This window comes from Myotis yumanensis, unplaced genomic scaffold, assembly GCF_028538775.1.
Source record: "Myotis yumanensis isolate MYYU_CA2020_CCGP unplaced genomic scaffold, mMyoYum1.0.hap1 SCAF_19, whole genome shotgun sequence".
Lineage (NCBI taxonomy): Eukaryota > Metazoa > Chordata > Mammalia > Chiroptera > Vespertilionidae > Myotis > Myotis yumanensis.
The window spans coordinates 23747464-23766224 of NW_027223770.1; the positions used below are offsets into that span (position 1 = coordinate 23747464).

An 18761-nucleotide genomic window follows, 5' to 3' on the forward strand; every position below is an offset into this window, starting at 1 on the left:
AAAGAAAAGGCACCTGAAAGCCAGGGAGGACCCGCTAACTGCCAACAGAGAATGCAGAAGAATTAGTCAGAATTGAAACCAACCGACACCAGCCAAGAAAATGTATTTTTTAAATCATGTTTAAAAGTAGAAAACTCTTATTGCTAAGGTGCATTGTGTTAAAATGATTTATGCTTAAATTTTAATTATCTGTACAATGCCCAGAGACTTGGCTGGTGTTTCATTACATTTGAGGGAAAATGAATACTTCCTTTTTTCTTTTTCACTGAGTGTGACCTCATTGTGGGCAACATGCTCACATTCTTTTTTTCTTTCAAAATCTAAAATGTTATAGAGCCTTATATGAGTTGAACAGCAAATACCAACCACATTTCCTAAATTTAAGAGAGGTGCTCCATTAAGAAGGAAAGCATTCAGCCAATAAACATGCTATAACTGAAAGACAAATCCTGATTTGAATATAATAAAATGTGAGGGGGAAGGACAAGGGGGCAGGAATCTTAGAATCGATGAGTAAATGGAGATTGCAGAACTACTTCTGTGGATTCTACACTTGTCCACTCCAATGGAGAAAAAAACACACACCACAATCCACAACAGAGTATACACAAATGTCAGTAGGTAAAGGGAAAAAACCCACTGGTGGAATGAATACACTAAGGGTAGTACCTACACCAAGAAACGACTAATTTAAGAAAGGTGAAATTGGTCTAAATTGTGGCCAGCATAAATTATTTTCTAACCCCGCCCTATTAGACACCTTGCTTTCCTTCTATTTTCATTAGAGGTAAATTAATTGAGAAGGTGGCTCGCCCAGGAGCTGGCCCTAAGCATGACTATGGCCCCAGTGAAGGTGACAATGTGAGTGGATGGGTTACATGGGCTTCTTGGACAATACCCCTCTCCTTCCTAAACCAGCTCCACATCTGGGTGACAACGTCAGGTTTACCATACCTATCTGACATGGATTAATCAACTGAAGAACAGGAAATAACACTTTAAAACTTCACTCTGTTCCACAAAGTGTATTTCTGAGCCTTCACTTTCAGTGCTGGCTGTTCACTGGATGCTGTTCTGCAATATGGATTCACAGAATTAACAGGTGAAATAAGCCTTGAAGATAAACCTCACTTTACAGATGAGGACGCCACCGTCCAACAAGGAGATGGTATGGCTCACCTAGGACTTCAACACAAGGTTTCTTAGCCTCTGTCCTGGGCTCATGCTGGCACTTACACAGGAGAGGGGGAAAGAGTGTCCACAAATGCAGAGAAGCAAAATCACATTTCAAAAACACAAAAAAGCAGCAGCATCAGAAACCGAAGTGAATTTTCCTACAAGAAATGAGTGTATGCATATAAAATACTACATATACATATATCTCTAAAGCGTTGTCTTTTTCCCTCTCCGCTTTTTTCTCTGGAATATAGAGCAGCCGATATTAAAGATATACTGAACATGTAACAAAACCCAATTATTAACAATAGCACCTTAACCTTGACAGTTGAGAATAATGCATCTTGTCAAAACCTAGGAATTTTTTGTGCTTTTTTGTTAGTTTGAACACGTAAATGTTTAATCAGCTGAATTAAGTAGCAAGATATTAAAGACCAGGAAGCAGGTGTAGTTTTCACAGCCGCGGTTTTGTTTTTCTGCAACAAACATTTAATTTGTTGAACAGTATCTTTGCTGCCGCATTTTATTCTTGGGTGTCTAGTTTGGTCTTTCTGTATTTGAAAACTGGCCGATTTATATCCGTATCACAACGAACAAATATATTCTTTCATGTATGACAGTTTCAGCATAGAGAATGCAACCTCAGCTACCAATTATAGCTGCAAATGAGCAATAGTGTGGAATGAGACAGCCTGCTGGCTTTGTTAGTATTCTGTCTCCTTTGGGATCCCATGGGGAAAGGGAGGCTCTGATGAAGAGAAGCCCTTGGCTCATGGTTTATTGTGCTTGCCACCAGCTGCAGACTTCTCATCTCATTAGCTCTTTTAGAATACAGTGGGTGAAGACAGCTGTAGCCTACTTGAGTCTTCAGCTCCTGGGTATTCTGAAGGCTGCATTTGCTATGCACTTTCTGTAATCCTTGGGAAAAAAAGCAAGCAGATTCACTAGGCCAAGGAAATGTATTTGTAAAATGAGTTTTAAAATCATGTTTAAAGGTAGAAAAACCTTATTGCTAAGGTGCATTGCGTTTAAAATTTTTTATGATCAAATTTTAATTATCTGTAGAATGCCCAGAGGCCTGGCCAGGATAAGGGCTTAGTAAAACCATCATTATCAAGTTAGGTGTGATGTCCCTAGACACTGCTCGCTCCACTAATACCAGTGCCTGAACCGCAGAAAACACATTGGTATCAGCATTAGGTAGATTCGGATGAGTGTTAACACAACTCCATTTAATTGAAAACTCTTATTTAAGTAAAAAAAGGAGGCAAGAAAGTCAAGACACCCTTTGGAGAACACATAAAATATGGAAAATAAATGGATTCCCGAGTCTCCAAGCTGGAGCCACAGAATACACTCATTCAATTCTTATAAATACCTGTTTTCTGTCACTGGAATACAAAAGTTGTGCTGCCTCTTGGGTATGCATCTGTTACTCACTACCGCCCTCAATAGAAACCCTCAACAGAAACCAGATTCATTTTGAAGACAAAGAATATGAGTTTTATGAATCTTTAAGCATAGTGGCTGTCCCCCAAAATACAAGTGCAAAATCTGTGCTGAGCCAACCTAAATATCCGTGAGTCCAGATTTAACTCATGATTATGAATGGGGAAGTGAGTAGAAGGTGAAGGGCAGGCTGGTAGGAGTGTCTTGACAGCTTGTGGAAAAATCAAAATAAACTCCAGACACCAGAAACTGCCTACAGAACCATGAATGGGTTCCCCCAGGTGAGGCTAAATGTAAACAGGGAAAAGTGTGCCCAAAAACACCATTAGCAATTCCTGGACATCTGCTTATTAAAGAGCACTCCCTCAGCCACCCCACCCCCTCCCCCAAAGAGGAATAATTCCACAGGGTCAACATAAAACTTGAGAGAGATATTAGGATCCTGCAGCCTGCCATAAAGTGCTTTCCTTGAGCACAGCATGATTAATTAGGTGTCTATTCAAATAGCTCCAAGATAATCACTAAGTTTAAAATGCACAGGTACTGCCACTCAATTTAGCCAAGCGTATTTCCTCTAATCACATTCGAAAAGTAATGGCCAGGGTGGGAGAAAGACTAAATTAAATTCGAAGGTAAATAGCAAACATCACTTATTGGCACTGCCCTGCATTTTTCAGTATTGTGGCACATAGAAAACAAGGGATTCCTGGATCCTATCACCACTGACCCTAGCGCATAACTAACTCGAGTTGACAAAATGCAAGCCAGACCCCAAAGGGGAAGCCTATTAATAAAAAATATTTGCATTACATTTTGCAATAGCAAGTAACAGCGGTGTTAAGAGAAATAACATTTACTAACTTGTTTAAGAAACTCGTTTGAACAGTTATTTTCAAATAAGCAGCTTTCTTTTCTATTTTTAATTACATCTCCCCAGTGACTCCTCACCGATTCAGGTTCCCACAGAGTGCCATTAATATAGTATAAGTAAATCTCATTAATTCAGGTCCTACCACCTTGGAATACATAATAATTTGGACAGGGGCTGGACTGAAGTTTATCTTTGCATGATCTATGAAAAAAGGATTTGCTACACAAATTAATAGAGTAACAAGATCTCAGGAGGGCTGTTTAAACAGTTCAGAAGTGTTTTAGAGCAATTCAGAAGCATTCATTTGCATATAATTATTATGCTAATTACAAATCATTCTTATCTATTCATTAAAGCAGATTCCCAAAGGACCACTAATTGTCAATAACTTGTTGGCCTAGTTTCTGTTACTGAATGTACCTCAGAGGAACAAAACTGCATTAAAAAATATTCTCTAATTCAGCCCTCTCATTAATCCTCACTGGCTTTCCACCAATGAATCCTAAAAGCTGAATTCTAAACTGCATTGAGAACTGAGAAATACAATCAAACCTACACACCCGAACAGAACACTTTTTTGTAGTGTTTCTAATCTCACGGAGACCCTGCATAGAGACCTGGGGTGGGGTGGAGTGTGGAGGGGGGTTAGCATGGTAGACAGGGCAGGGGGGGCAGAAGCTGTCAACAGAGCTCTATGCTAAAGGTGGCCACAGCCTAGAGCACAGCCAGGCCAATCGCCTACCTCTTCCATTCTTTCTCATTTTATCCATATCACAGCCAGAGACCACCAACACTGTCATGTTTATCAAAGCAGATCTTCAAAGCCTTTGGAGGTTTACAAATTAATAGAATAGAGAGAGAAAGATATCGGGATTTCACCTACAAAAAGAGGTTACAACCAAAAGTCATATTCTACAACCCAGCAGGAAAACCAAAGGGTTGATGGGCAGATGAAGCAAAAGGGAGAAAGTCCTTGAAGGATAGGAAAGGGGAGTCCTGGAAAGCCTAAGGCCGGTGGGCTGCTCTTCAGGGTAGGTGGGGCTACTGGTCGGGACAAGGCTGTGTTTTATGCAAAAATATTCAATATATTTATTACTGTAACACTATACTTATTATTACTATATATTTATATACTTATAATAGCACTTAAAAATGAAGGTAAACTCTCAACTCCAATGAAATAAGTTTTAACATATTAACAAGTCAATTTTGCTAAAGGAGCTTATTAAACATTATTTATTTTAGCCCTAGATGGTTTGGCTCAGTGGATAGAGCATTGGCCTGTGGACTCAAGGGTCCTGGGTTCGATTCCGGTCAAGGGCACATGCCCGGGTCGCGGGCTCAATCCCCAGTAGGGGGCGTGCAGGAGGCAGCTGATCATGATTCTCTTTCATCATTATCTATATTTCTCTCTCCATCGCCCTTCCTCTCTGAAATCAATAAAAATATATTAAAAAAAGAAACAAAACAAAACATTATTTATTTTAAAGTTAAATCGCATATGCCTGAACATTTTAAGTAATATGTTTAAGAAAACTCTTATTTAACACAAAAATGCATTTATTTCCTTAAATGGAAGTAGATTGTAGAACATATTACAACAAATTCCTTAAACTAAAATGGGGGGAGGGGTTTCCTATTTAAAATTCACAGGGCGAGCCCTCCCAGTAAAATGTCCATGTTGGTTCATTATCTGGCCTTCAGACAAAGAAGCTCCCAAGTTCCAGGATCCCATGTAACCCAGAGCACTCATTTAACAAACATCAAGTAGGATATAATTGCAGGGGGGGAGAAGGGAGGGGAATTAAACATAATTTTTTTTTTCCCCAGCAAGAACAGAACTTACTTCCGAAGAGCCAGGACTCAGACGCTGCTCTCTCGACACCCAGGCTAACCACAATACTTTACTGCAAAAATGTGATGTAATGTACAGTTTATCATTGATAAGACTCCAGTACCTGAAGGGATCCCAGCCCAGAGAGCCTTGCCTAGGAAAGAGTTTACATGGTTGAAAAAGTGAGTTCTTTCTAAAAGTGAATTATAAGGAATTCACTTTAAGGAGCCGTTTACGTGAATTTCTTTAAAAATATCTGCCATTAGCTGCTCACAAAAAAACATTTTCTAACTCTTACCAGAAAATGTCCCCCCAGCCAGGAACTGGAGCAATTCTACTAAACAGCCAAGCACTTCCACCACCCTCCCTACTGTTCTACTTAAGTTAATAATGGGTTCGAGGTCCTAGTGAAAAGGTACTTTGTGCAAAATATACTCATACATACAGATTTTTAAGAGAAATTTATAAATCCTTGCTCAGACTTAAGCAAGAATGAAATAAGCAATATGTTACTACCCCACAAGAGGGCACTGCTATCCAACTATGTCTTCAAATATATGAGAGATTCTCTAACTCCACTACTGGATGCAAATATTATAAGTATTCTCAAAGTACTTGACCATGTAAGGCAGCAGATATGGGAAACATTTTTACATTTCTTTTTTTTTTTTAAAGATGCTAACATTTATTTATATCTTCTTTGAGGATGGGGGGAAAACCTCTATAACTACTACATAGAGAATCCTGACAATGGTTTGCTTCACAGCATAGCAAAGGCAAACGTGCAGAGAGCATTTGACGAGTGACAGTTTCTTAAGCAAAAGCAAAATCTCTGCTACCTCAAAAACTTGTATTTGAGTTTTGTTTTGTTCCTGAATTCAAGGAGGCTCCTTTTACAAGTTAGGAACTGGTTCACAATTCACACTTTAATAAAGTTACACACATAAACTTTAATAAAAACAAAACAAAAAACTCTGGGGGCTCTCACACATACACCAGAGATAAGTTACAAGCTTTTAAGATAGATATGGACACCTCGGTTCATCTTAATGGCAAAAGGAAGAGGTGCTCTAGTGGATGGAGTGTCTGCTCACGCCACAGAGCACTGAAGAAGCATTTGGCAACCGCGGGCTCTCCTCGGGCTTGCTGGGTCTGAGCCACAGACTTAATAAACAAAAGCTCTTTTCAGGGCGAAAGCCTGGGTAGCCACTGCACAGCTCCGAGAAGCAGAAAGCCCTTCTTAGGAAGTAAAAGGCAGCAGTTGGAACAAAAGTAACATCTAAAATGCAGCAGCATTCTGAAAGCTCTGAGAGAGAACAAACTAGACCATTTAAGGTTATCATTTACCAAAGGTTAATTCGAAAGACCTATTAGGTTCACCCATTAAAACAAGGTCATTTTCATAGCTCAAAAGCTGACAAATATTAACAATTTCACATAGTCTGATCTAATATTTAACTTTTTCCAGCCAGATTTCATCATGCTTTTAATTTTAAAGGGAGAAAAAAGCTAATCGTATAAAGATGATTTAGAAAGCATATTTAGAAAGCACATTTCTTTAAAATTATGAAGTTATTTCTAAAGGCACTGCAGTCAAGCATATGTTGTCAAGACTATCTACTCAAATGCATAACATCTGGGCACTGCCTCACAGAATGATCAAAAGAAAAGATATTCTGAATCCTTCCTAGAGCACAGAAAACAAGCACTGCGTGAAGGTGTGACCATGACTGGCATGCCTAAAAAACTAAACCCAGTTTCATCAGCTTTCCGAGGCTGACATCTGGGGAAAAGTATCTTTAAAATGAGCAATAACTTTAAAACAATACGCACTCATGATTTACAACAATTAAAAAGTGTCAAATTTTTCAGCTCTCAAATAATGGAATGGCAGTTCAAAATGAAAACAGCTAAATGAATGAATAGGTATCTTATGTGCTCACTTTCAGAAAATCAGGTACTGCTTCTAATATACAAAAAATGTACACACACTTCAACAGCTGATAGCTCAATTTTGAAAATGAAATGTATTTTAATAAACACTGCCTGTATAATAATTCAATGTGTGTGTATACATTTTGGGGGGGACGCCCTATTATTTCTGCTCTCAACTAAAATGGGACATTGTTCTCTCTGCCAAAACATACTCACCAAACAAGTGGATCATAATCAAAGCACAAATGGTCAAGGCCAGAAATAAAAATCCCAAACTATAAAAGCCAGTTCATTTCCTTTGACATCACAATCCTTAAAAAGGTGATTGTGACACTTCCACAAGTGGCTATGATACCACTGTAATGAACCTGGGTATTAATAATAGGAAAGGAGCAAAGGGAAGGCCAGATATTGTAGGCATGTCATTTGGGCAGCTTCACCAGAAAGCTACAACTTTACATTCTCCAGGGTTCCAACAAAAGGGAGATAGAGGCATGCCCCGTAAAGTTGGGGTGACATATGGAAGGTGCTTGCTGTCAATCACACCTGAGAACAAAGGGTGCGGAATTAGAGACGTTTAATCCCCTAAACCAGCCGTTCTCAACCTGTGGGTCTCGACCCTTTCACAGGGTTCGCCTAAGACCATCAGAAAACACATATAATTACATATTGTTTTTGTGATTAATCACTATGTTTTAATTATGTTCAATTTGTAACAATGAAATTGGGGGTCACCACAACATGAGGAACTGTATTAAAGGGTCGCGGCATTAGGAAGGTTGAAAACCACTGAGGCCTAAACAAAAGAGTTCCCTTTCTTGTGCTCTTACTGCACTTGGGACTTATGTGACTCTGGGCTTGTAGGGCTCCCTTGAGTTAACCTGCATCTCACACGCAATGGACTAGTGGACTGCAACTAACTTGGCGATGAATTGGACCCGGCTGCAATATGGAACGGAAACTCTGGACACTGGCTCTCATCCTCCCACGGGGGCCTCCGGAAATGCTTACTTATTCCAGCAGCATCCCAAGAACCCCACTCCCGCCCATAACAGACAGATGTGCAGCTTAGATGAACACACCAATCCTATTGTTGGCTTTTGCTATACAATTACTATACCTAATCAAGTACAAGATTCCAAACGCCCAGCTCTAGTTAGCCTTGGAACACAGACTTCAGCTGCAGCCAGGAGCCAGCACGGACGGGCACTTATCAGCTGTGAGGGGAAAACCCTTCCGAGGAGAGGCACTCAGCACTCCTGTACTACATAAGCAACAGTTGGGACAGACCGACTCCTAAGTCACTTAGAAACACTTTAACTGTTCACTGATTAAGAATCTCCACTCTCTTCAGACAGATAGAATTATTCCTTTATCTGGAAAAACAGTTACCATACCGCCAAAGAGCAGATAGCAAGTCCCAACAAATGTTTGCTGAATGAACATGAGAGGATGCAGGAGTGGTGCTCCCTGTAAGTACCCACATGAAAAAGCACTGTAGGGCCTCCAATCCTTTTGTTATAAGTGCACATATGCAGATTTCAATATATGCCACGGTTTAGCAGTTATGGGAAAAGGTGCCCAAACCCACTGATGAAAACTGCTATTTGGGGGACTAGGGAAGATACATGGAAGAGCAGGCTTGTTTTAATTGAATGAAAAATGCTCTTAATCAACATACTGCAAAGGAAGGCGCATCATACAGAAAGACAAAAATAAAACGCAGCCAGCAGCCCTGCTTTGAGTCCTGACTCCCCTTCCACTGGTTATGTGGCGCAGGGAGTTATAGCACTTCCTGGGCTCAAACACTGCGTAAAAATAAAGGCTGGGGTGAATGTTTTGGACCATGGCCTCCAACTGAGATTCCTTCTGTTTCCAAAATCCTACAAGGATGCCCCTCTACAATCTTCACCATGAATAGTGTAGACCACATCCCAGCCTGAGCGTGCACAAGCACCACCTGGAGAGCTGGCGGGTGGGGGGGTGGGGGGGGTGGGGGGACGCGGGGGTGAGAATTTGTATTTCTCACAAGCTGCCTGTGGGCTGACCTTGCTTAAATGGAGAGGGGCTCAAGCCTTTAGGTCTTCAAGTCCTTAGTCCCAATGCTCCCCCACAGAGGGCATCAAGGCTCTAAAAAGAACCTTTTAACTTCCAAGGACCAATTGGCAGATCCAGTCCCAAACAGGGATTGCACTTGTACAGACCCTGCCTTGTGGCTATGGTGAGGGCAGAGGCTGAGCGAGCAGTACTGAATGAAGGTGATCCCCGGTCCTGGCGGGGACCCATCCTCTCACTTGGGAGTGCCTGTGTCTCCGGAAGAATCGATAAAAGAATTGTGACCAGTTGGTGGAGCCACACTTTGCTCCAGGAGCTCTTGCTTAAAAAGCTGCCCAGGAAGAGGGTTGTGCTGGAAAGTGGTGGCACAAAGCAGTACAGACTCCAGCAGCAGTGACACCCCAAGGGCCATAGGCCAGGGAGGGAAGGCTGGCTATGTAGAGCGGGCATCAGGGTGGCTTTTGTGCTCAGAGCCCACAGTGTGAGACACCCCCCTCCTCAGCACTCCCCCCTGCCCAGGGGGGCATTGGCAAATGGAGGGAGGGAGCGGAAAAAAAGAATGGGGACTTAAGGTAAATATGACATGGCTATTATACTCATGAGCAGGTAGAAAGAAGGATGTGGAAGTAACAATTGGGGCGGAGGGGGTTAAAAAACAAAAGGAAGAGGTTTAATATCTGAACTTTATCAAATAAAGAGCACAAGCTTGCTGAGTCAGTAATAGGGCCTCTCAAGCTCTGCAGGGAAGTCCCCAGGAAGGACCCTGTCAATCATAGCACATCCTTCCTGTGACCCAGAAACATGGCACACGGGTTTCTAGCTTTTGTCTCTTCTTTCAGGAATACCATCTTCAGTGAAACAACTCTACAGTTACAAAGCTGGGCTACTCTTGGTTTTGAAATGTCCCACTTGGGAAAAACCTCTCATCATAAATTAGTACCCTCCAACATGCTGAAACATGAGGGGGAAAATCCATTCCCTCTTAAACTTGCTGCTTTTAATATTAAATAGGTCTGTATTTTTAAACTAAGTCTCCCAAACAATTTAATACTTTCATATCATTAATATTTGCTTATTAATGACATTTAAAAAAAAATAGATATCAAGCTAGATCAATTTTTAACCTGTGGGCCTTACAAATTTGAATTAAACATTTCTGCCAAAAATAACCTTGGAAATTATAAGGTCACATATACGATACAGGGAAACATACGATACAGGGAGGCTGATACAATCCTTTCTGGTTACACATAAATACCTAAAAATATGGTTCCAATTTCTTTCTTTTAAAAAAGAAAAAAACCCTGCTCATTTTCTTTCAAATTACTTCCAAAAACGAAGGTCTCTCTGATGTTAATCGTGTGTACACTTCGGCTTACACTTTAAAGAGCCTTCCTCTCCTGGGAAGTGACTTTTGTATACAAATCATGGAAAGCTACTTAGACAAAGTGCTGGAGATGATTAAAAGGGGCCAGATTCACATTTATACCTTAGAAAAAAGCAGAAGCAGATGTCAACTGACTCATTTGTGTACATTTTGGAAACGAGTTGAAGATATGCATGTGCATTTCATCAGGACATTTAAAGAATTCGCGACTTTTTGTTGTGGTTATGTATTTATGGCAACTTTAGGAATTAAAAAAACTTTACATTCTGGTGTTCTGTGCTGGATACCTAGACTTCTATTACAGTTGGATCTAAAACAACTTTTTAATCTGACAGAAAGATATATGCTCCTTTAGAAAGGACAGAATTTTTAGAATTAAAGTACATCATTACTAGTACATACTTCACCATCTAGGATTGGTAAAAAGAGGACCTAAAGTAGAATTTTGTTCATTTAATATCTGAACAACAACAAAAAAATTCAATTCCTTTAAACTTTTTTTTTTTTTTTACCACCACAAAGGGGGGAAATCTGCAATAAATTCTCTTTGATCCACCCACCAAGCCTTTATTGAGAAATCACTCCACATCAAGCTCAATAGTGAGCATCTTGCTAGGTCCTGGCAACACAGAGATGACGAGAACAGGATAGGCCAGGCCCCCAAAGGGTAGTCAATTTACCGAGGAAGTCTTTTCAGGAGTGATACCCGGGTTAGATTTGAAATGGGGAGAGGGTGGGAGCAAGGGGGTGTGTCCTGCTGGAACCCTGTGCTCTGTGGCTGCTTCAAAGCCAAGCAGGAGCCTTCCTTCTTAAAGGAATTAGCATCTTAACACTTCACTACAATGCGCCTTTCCCCTGAAACAGGGAATCTGTTTTGTTTGGTGGCCAAAAGAAATCGGGTAGGAACATTTATGCAGCGATCCCAGGTTGCTTGCTTAGCTTGTTTCATTAGGCAATGATGTATCTTCTAGAAAATTCCAGAGACTAGAGGCTATACTAATATACCACACTTTCTACAGTATATATTCCCCACATTCAAAGGCTGTTAAATCACGTTGTTTACCCATACCTTCAGAAAAAAATCACTTCTACTGTCATGGTAAACAATCTGCTTCCCTATTTATAATGGTCTGGCCCTCTAGCAGCTTCAGCGTGAAATTATAGCTAATTTGCCCTCAAACGTCAGGTGGTCATAATAATCTGGCCACTCAGTGTAAGTCATCCACAAAAGACCCTAAATAAATCATATATTTAAATACATTTGATTTCTCTAGCATATTCCTCTGTAACCCTGGGTCACACTGACAGATTTTTACAATAAATCCTGTTCCTAGAGTTTTTGTGATCATGTTTCCCATTCAATTATGTAAACATGTCAAAGCATCTCCCCAAGTATTCAGTTACACCGCGGGCTAATCACATCCCTTCTGTGCATGGTGAAGTACAGTTCATAAGCACAACCAAAAAAACAAAAACAAAAAACAGCAAGTCTATGACAGAGTGGTACACAAGCTGTCTGACACCAGCAACCCAGCAGAGAGTTAAACCCTAAAAGTAATCAACAGTCACTCTGAATTAAAATATTTAGGGCTGTTTGTATTAAATCCATCTGCAGTGACAGAAAATCCCCACCAGGTGGAGGTAAAAGATCCAAGCTTCACTTCCAACTTCTTGGTTTCTTGACCTCCCAACTATTTCACCTTTGTCCTGATTTCGAAGGAGACTTGATTAGTTATCTTCTCAAAATTACTAATTACCTGTTTGTATTTCTTTTAAAGCAAGTAATAAGAAGGGAAAAAATTAGCTTAAGAAGTTTTTTAGAAAAATTAGCTCATTCAAGACAAATTAGAGTTCATCGTAAACAAAATGAAAATCAATGAACTAAGTCATTCTGAGACTGAAATCTCCAGGAGTTAAGGTGTCGTCATCTGAACTTTGAGAGATCACCACACCTTCAGAAGACCCTCCTACAGAAATTCCACCGTGTTGGCCTGTTCATAGTTATAAAGCTCCCAATTCTAGTGTCACTTAAATTCTTCAAGAGCAACTTTTGGCACTAAGTAATCACTGTTGGTATGGCAGACATACCTTCATATGTTTCCACACCCACAGATCATTTGTTCTTTTCTCTGAAATCCTGCGGAACTTTGGACCAAGCATAAGCCTGTGCCATTTGTGAACTATGTCACTGCACTGGACTTGTGTCGCGGGATTATAAGCCTCCTGAGGGCGCTATATTTGTCGTGGATAGCTACAGCAGGGCTATTCCGGCAGCACAGACTGCGCAGCCACTAAATACCATTTTAGAATTTGCAAATATGATCTGGGAGCTTCCTTTTTCCCAACAGCTTGGACTAGAATTTTCAAGGACCATAAAAAAGGCAGAATCAAATGAACAAATTAACTCAACAGAAAACCAAACCAGATCTGGTAAAATGAAAGGATGCCCAGGTGACCCAGGTATTTGCCATAGAGGCTAATCCTAAGACAAACATTAACTAGACAAGGCCAAGCAGACGGGGTGGAGCTGGAAGGGAGAGTCGGGGCAACTGTCTCCTGCCAGCAGAGTGAACAAATGAGAATGCGTGGTAGAAAAGGGCAGACCTGCTTCCCCGGCCCACTAGGCTCTTGCCCACTTCCTTGCTGGAACGGGGGGCCAGGCCCTACAGCTCTCCCCCCACCACACCTACCCACCTCAGCCTTCACACCCCCGATAGCTCAACGCTCTGCTCCTCACCCCTAGGCTTTAAAACTGTCAAGGACACCCCTGCCTCCCACCACAGAGTCCCCTTCTCCTTTTACAGCTGAAAATGTTTCTGTGGGGGTTCTTATTTTACTGTCAACAACTCTGAGAATTTCCTAGATGACATCAGTTGTGCTTTTAGTGTCCACAACTAAGAAAATACACAAACCAGAAGCTGCTGTGACACGATGTTCACGGCAGCCCTCTTCACAGCAGCCAAAGACAGAAACAACCCAACGTTCACCCGCGGATCAATGGATAAACAGAACGTGGTCTATCTGCACACCAAACCAGTATTCAGCCACAAAGAGGAATGAAGCAATGTGATGGCACATGCAACGTGGACGGACCTTAAAAACATTAGGCTAGCCGAAACCGGTTTGGCTCAGTGGATAGAGCGTCAGCCTGCGGACTGAAGAGTCCCGGGTTCGATTCCGGTCAAGGGCATGTACCTGGGTTGCGGGCACATCCCCAGTAGGAGATGTGCAGGAGGCGGCTGATCGATGTTTCTCTCTCATCGATGTTTCTAACTCTCTGTCTCTCTCCCTTCCTCTCTGTAAAAAATCAATAAAATATATTTAAAAAACAAAAAAAAACATTAGGCTAATGTAACAAAAGCCGGACAGAGAAGGCCACAGACTGTTATGAGTCCATTGACATGAAATATCCAGAACAGGTAAATCCAGAAAAGGGAAGAGGTTAGTGGTAGCTGAAAGTTGAGGGGAGAGGGAAGGAGACAGTGACTATTTATGGGTCCAGGGTGTCCATTTGGGATGATGAGAATGTTCCAGAACTGGATGGTGGTGATGGTTGTACAATACTGTGAATGTACTAAATGCCACAGAACTATACATTTTAAAATAGTTAAAATGGTAAATTTTGTTATGTGTATTTTATCATAATAAAAAAGGTACTGTGAATCCAATACAATTTTTTTAAAAGTATTTCTTACGAATTTCTAAAATGTAACTTGGAAAATAGGAAGTATAGACACTGAAAAACAAAATCACACACACGTATGTGAGCACTTATTCACTCCCCAGACAATGCTTGGTGTGAACATAGATTCTCAGAACTTCTGGGCACCTACAGCTAATAATAATGGCAAAACGGCCAGCCGTTATTAAACTAGACACTGCTCCAAGTACTCACATTTAGTCCTGTGAGGTAATGAGCCCCATTTTACACAAGCTCAAACAGGCACCCAAGATGGGAGAGCCAGCAGGTAGCAAAACCTCAGAATTTGAATCTGAAGCTGATCTAGTTTCAGGATGTATATTCTTAGTCACAGCTCCCTGGACTCACAATGCAGACCCTCCCGCTTTGGGCCCCATGCATTCTCTCTTTCACTGTCTATCTACCCACAGAGAGCCACCTGCTCAGCCTCTGCATGTGCAGTGCCTCGCACTAACGCACCCTCTCAAGTGCTGTTGTCATGCATGTGAGGCCAGCGCTGCCTTCTTGTCTCTCTGAAGGTTAAGCTGGGGTAAAAGGAACGGGACTGAGGGCGCTAAGGCTCTTCATAATCCACCTTCACTGTTCCTACAAGTTCCACGGGTGCCTATCAACAGTGACTGAGAGCACATTTCAGGCTGAGAACAAGGACAAAGAACCACTCTTATTCCCCCAGCAAAACCAGAGCTGCCTTGTGCTCTGCTGAACAACATGGAATGCAAACCCAGGAGCCACAGTATCAGACCATTCTGTTTGGCCAGCACAGCTTTTTCAAACTGACAACACAACCTGAATGGCTTCCTCAGGCCACCCAACCCCAGGGCCATCCTGCTGCTTGGTATCATCCAGTGACCTGCTGCTCCAGGCCTGTGAGCTGTCCTGACCCAGCCATTCACTGACTCACTCATTACTCACTCCCCATGATTGCCCTTCCTATCACCAGGAAATCATGGCTGGAAACGATACTAAGAGAAATAAAAGGGCAAAACAGACCCTGTTTTCCATAAAACATACATTTTACTTGAGGATAAAAAAAAGCCTTCTATCATTTCAAAGGCAGAAACAGCCCTAAAATTGAAATAACTTCAAATCACAGTACAACTAAAATAGAAAATCTCTCATGATGAAGATCCCACTTCTAACCAGGGAGGGGCCCTAGCTCAACAGGACCCAGCCGAGCAGAGGGTCACGGCTGGCAGTCCGAACCCCCGTGATTTCTGAGGAAAGGACAGGGGTCTGTTTCAGGAGGTTTACATTTATATTTCAATAGCAATGTGAGACAGTTAGTTGTTGAGTTATTTCTGCTCAGCTTATAACAATGCTCAAGCTCAGGGAAGAAGCACGGAAAATGAAATGAAATGCTAACTGAAACGCTGCGTTTCATGACAAAACGAGGTGTCACTCTTATTTCAAAGCTTTAGCTCTCTCTCGACTAGCAAGAAGGTTGTCTTAACATGTAAAAATCCACAGCTGTTCACTGCAATACCAAGGCAGCACGCAGTATAGTATAAGTAGTGAGTTGATATAGCACATGTGGCAAAGTAATACCAGGGCCTTAATTTGCAGGGGAGAGTTGTACAGGGGGTGGTGGTGAAATAAAGGTTTTAATACTCTTGAGGACAAGTGTTCTTATTAAGACAAAAGCCTGAAGTGCAAATATTTACATCTAGTAAGAATCAAAATAGAAAGCTACACAACTGTTAAACTGAGATGTTCTACCATCAACCATTTCTCACAAATGACAATATCAGGGTAACCCGAATTACTGAAAATTTGTATGTAAATGGAATTTTTGCTTTCTTAATTTTTTGTAAAATACTGTCACTTCCTCCCACCCCCCATGAAAACAAATCTCTGTATATCTCAGATACACTGAGATTTCTTAAAGGGATCACTTGTGCAAAGGTGAAATCCGCACAAAAAAACAATCACCTTCTCTCCTACTCTCTGATCTTTCTGATCTAAAAATGTAGGCCATACAAGAAATAAATAAAAGAATTCTTAGATGTAAGAGGCAACAGGTTAAAATGTCCCTGAGTAGTACTTACTGCTGGTTCAACTTGACTTCGATCTGCAATATCTATGTGGACAATTTCAACAGTTTTCCACGTGTTCGGATCTAAACCGTGTACCTAAAATTACAAAGAGAAATTAAACAAAACAAATTGTTGACTATTCTTGCTAGGCAAAACTATTATACTTACATATAAAATCTTTATCTTGAGTCTCTCAGAGTACATTATAAGGGGGAGGGGGGATCTAAATTGCTACATAATTAAATTAGCCATCCGAAGTCTTGAAAGATCTAGAAATCTTTTATTATCCCTTGAAACCCCCAAAATAAGGGTGGGAGCGTGTAAGGATGCTGCCAAATTAACAGAAATCTGTCACAGTATTTTCTGGTAGTCCTTAGAAATTATTTAGTTCACAAAATGTACCTGACCCATGTTTAACTCAAACAATACATGACAAAGTCCTTTTAACCTCCAAATTCCAGATAAACATAAAGTGACATTATAATTAAGATTTCAAAAAGCTGCACTGTATGGTCTGAAACTCTCCTGATGTTGATTATCCGAAAGCTATTCAGTTTCAGTATGATGTTAACTCCTGTATACTTCATGTTGTTCAATCTATTTCTGAAACTCCATCTATGAACTAATTAAGAATTGTTTAAAAACTGCCAAAGATATAGCCATTTGAAAGCTGATAGCAGATTAAATCATACACAGACTAAAAATATCAAATCACCTCATTTATTTTAGAGATAAGTGTGTACCAACTTGTAAAAATCTGGAACTCGTCAACATTATTATAAATTATCCAAAGTACCTTCTCCTTCCTAGGCCATTTCTCTGACATCAACCCATATCCCAAGCAAAGTGGAATGGAGATGGAAATTAAAGCCATCATTTTTGCAATGGAGAGCAGCTCTGGCAAATACACAGAGATGAAAGGATAAAAGAAATCTGAAATTTAGTGGCTAAGATTGGTTTGGGGATTATCTGTGAATTTCGTTTAACTGTGCTCTCCCTGTTGCAGAGAAGGAGTTGCTGATAAAAACAACAACCTCACTCAAGTCCACTCAAGAAAAGGAGAAAGGTCAGGAAAACCCATTTGCTTCCGGTTGTTTGCTTGCCTCCCTGTAATCTGACACACCCTGGGGTGGCCAGGTACTAGTATGATGCAGGTGTCATCACTCTGGTGATGACAAAATGGACTATAGTATTCTCATTTCAATGAAAAGTCCAGAGGTGAAACTTACATTTTCTAAGGTTCCCAAGTCTGGTTTGTGCCACGTTTCGATTTTAATGAAGAAATCATCTTTCATATATTCGTTCTGCAGAAAACACAACAGTAAAGTGACAGTGATCTCACACCAGTTCTTTGTGACGCCTTCCCCAGCATAAGCATCCATGCCTTTGACTCTACAAGTCTGATCCTCAAGTGGTAAAGAATCATTCGCTATCTATTTTTTTTAAATATATTTTATTGATTTTTTACAGAGAGGAAGGGAGAGGGATAGAGAGTTAGAAACATCGATGAGCGAGAAACATCGATCAGCTGCCTCCTGCACACCCCCTACTGGGGATGTGCCCGCAACCAAGGTACATGCCTTTGACTGGAATCGAACCTGGGACCTTTCAGTCCGCAGGCCGACGCTCTATCCACTGAGCCAAACCAGTCAGGGCTCGATATCTATTTTTATAAGCTTGTCAGGCAAACCAAATGCTACATGCTTCTAAATAATTTAAACAACCCTACTTGTCATGCAGCATACAGGGCTAATGTTAAAGAAGCGGTGAGATTTGGTGAGCAAATCTGGCCTTTGAAGGAAGCAGCAGAAGCAAAATAAAGTCAACAGGGAGACTTTGAGCTAAGGCTGGAGAGAGCCCATTAAACCTGGCAGCATGTGTTGGAGTGCAGGTTGCTGGAAGAAGCACAGAGGAGGAACCATGCAGTGATGGGCAGTTTTAATAAAACAGTTGCAAATAAATGACTATGTAAAGCAAAGTTGAAAGATGAAGAGTCTGTGACACAAAAAACAGTTTTACTCACCGTTACAACTGACGCGTCATGGACAGGTGGGCAATAAAAGGAGAAAAATTTCAGAATATTAGTCAGAGTCAAAAACAATCTGTCACAATACTTAATGTCACAAGATCAAACTACCTGAAAATAAGGTATTTACTAGTTTACATCCCCAAAGCACAGTTTCTGTACAAGTCACAGAGTAGCATACTTTAGATTATGGAGTCAATAACCCAATTTTAAAACAATGGTAAAAAGAATAATGTCACAAAAGCAAAAACATCATTTATAATACCAATTTAGCAAACAACAACAAACTTTTTCA

At 40.8% G+C, this 18761-nt stretch overlaps 1 protein-coding gene across 1 annotated transcript in view; it reads right to left on the reverse strand.

The window, feature by feature from the left end:
* The window catches only part of PITPNB (phosphatidylinositol transfer protein beta), a 60425-nt gene that overhangs the window by 23878 nt on the left and 17786 nt on the right, over nucleotides 1-18761 (reverse strand). The window contains exons 5-7 of the mRNA XM_070399314.1: nucleotides 18464-18471; nucleotides 17670-17744; nucleotides 16453-16536 (exon numbers count right to left, since the gene is read on the reverse strand). Of these exons, the coding sequence (XP_070255415.1) occupies nucleotides 16453-16536; nucleotides 17670-17744; nucleotides 18464-18471 (167 nt within the window). The remainder of the gene's footprint in view (nucleotides 1-16452; nucleotides 16537-17669; nucleotides 17745-18463; nucleotides 18472-18761) is intronic.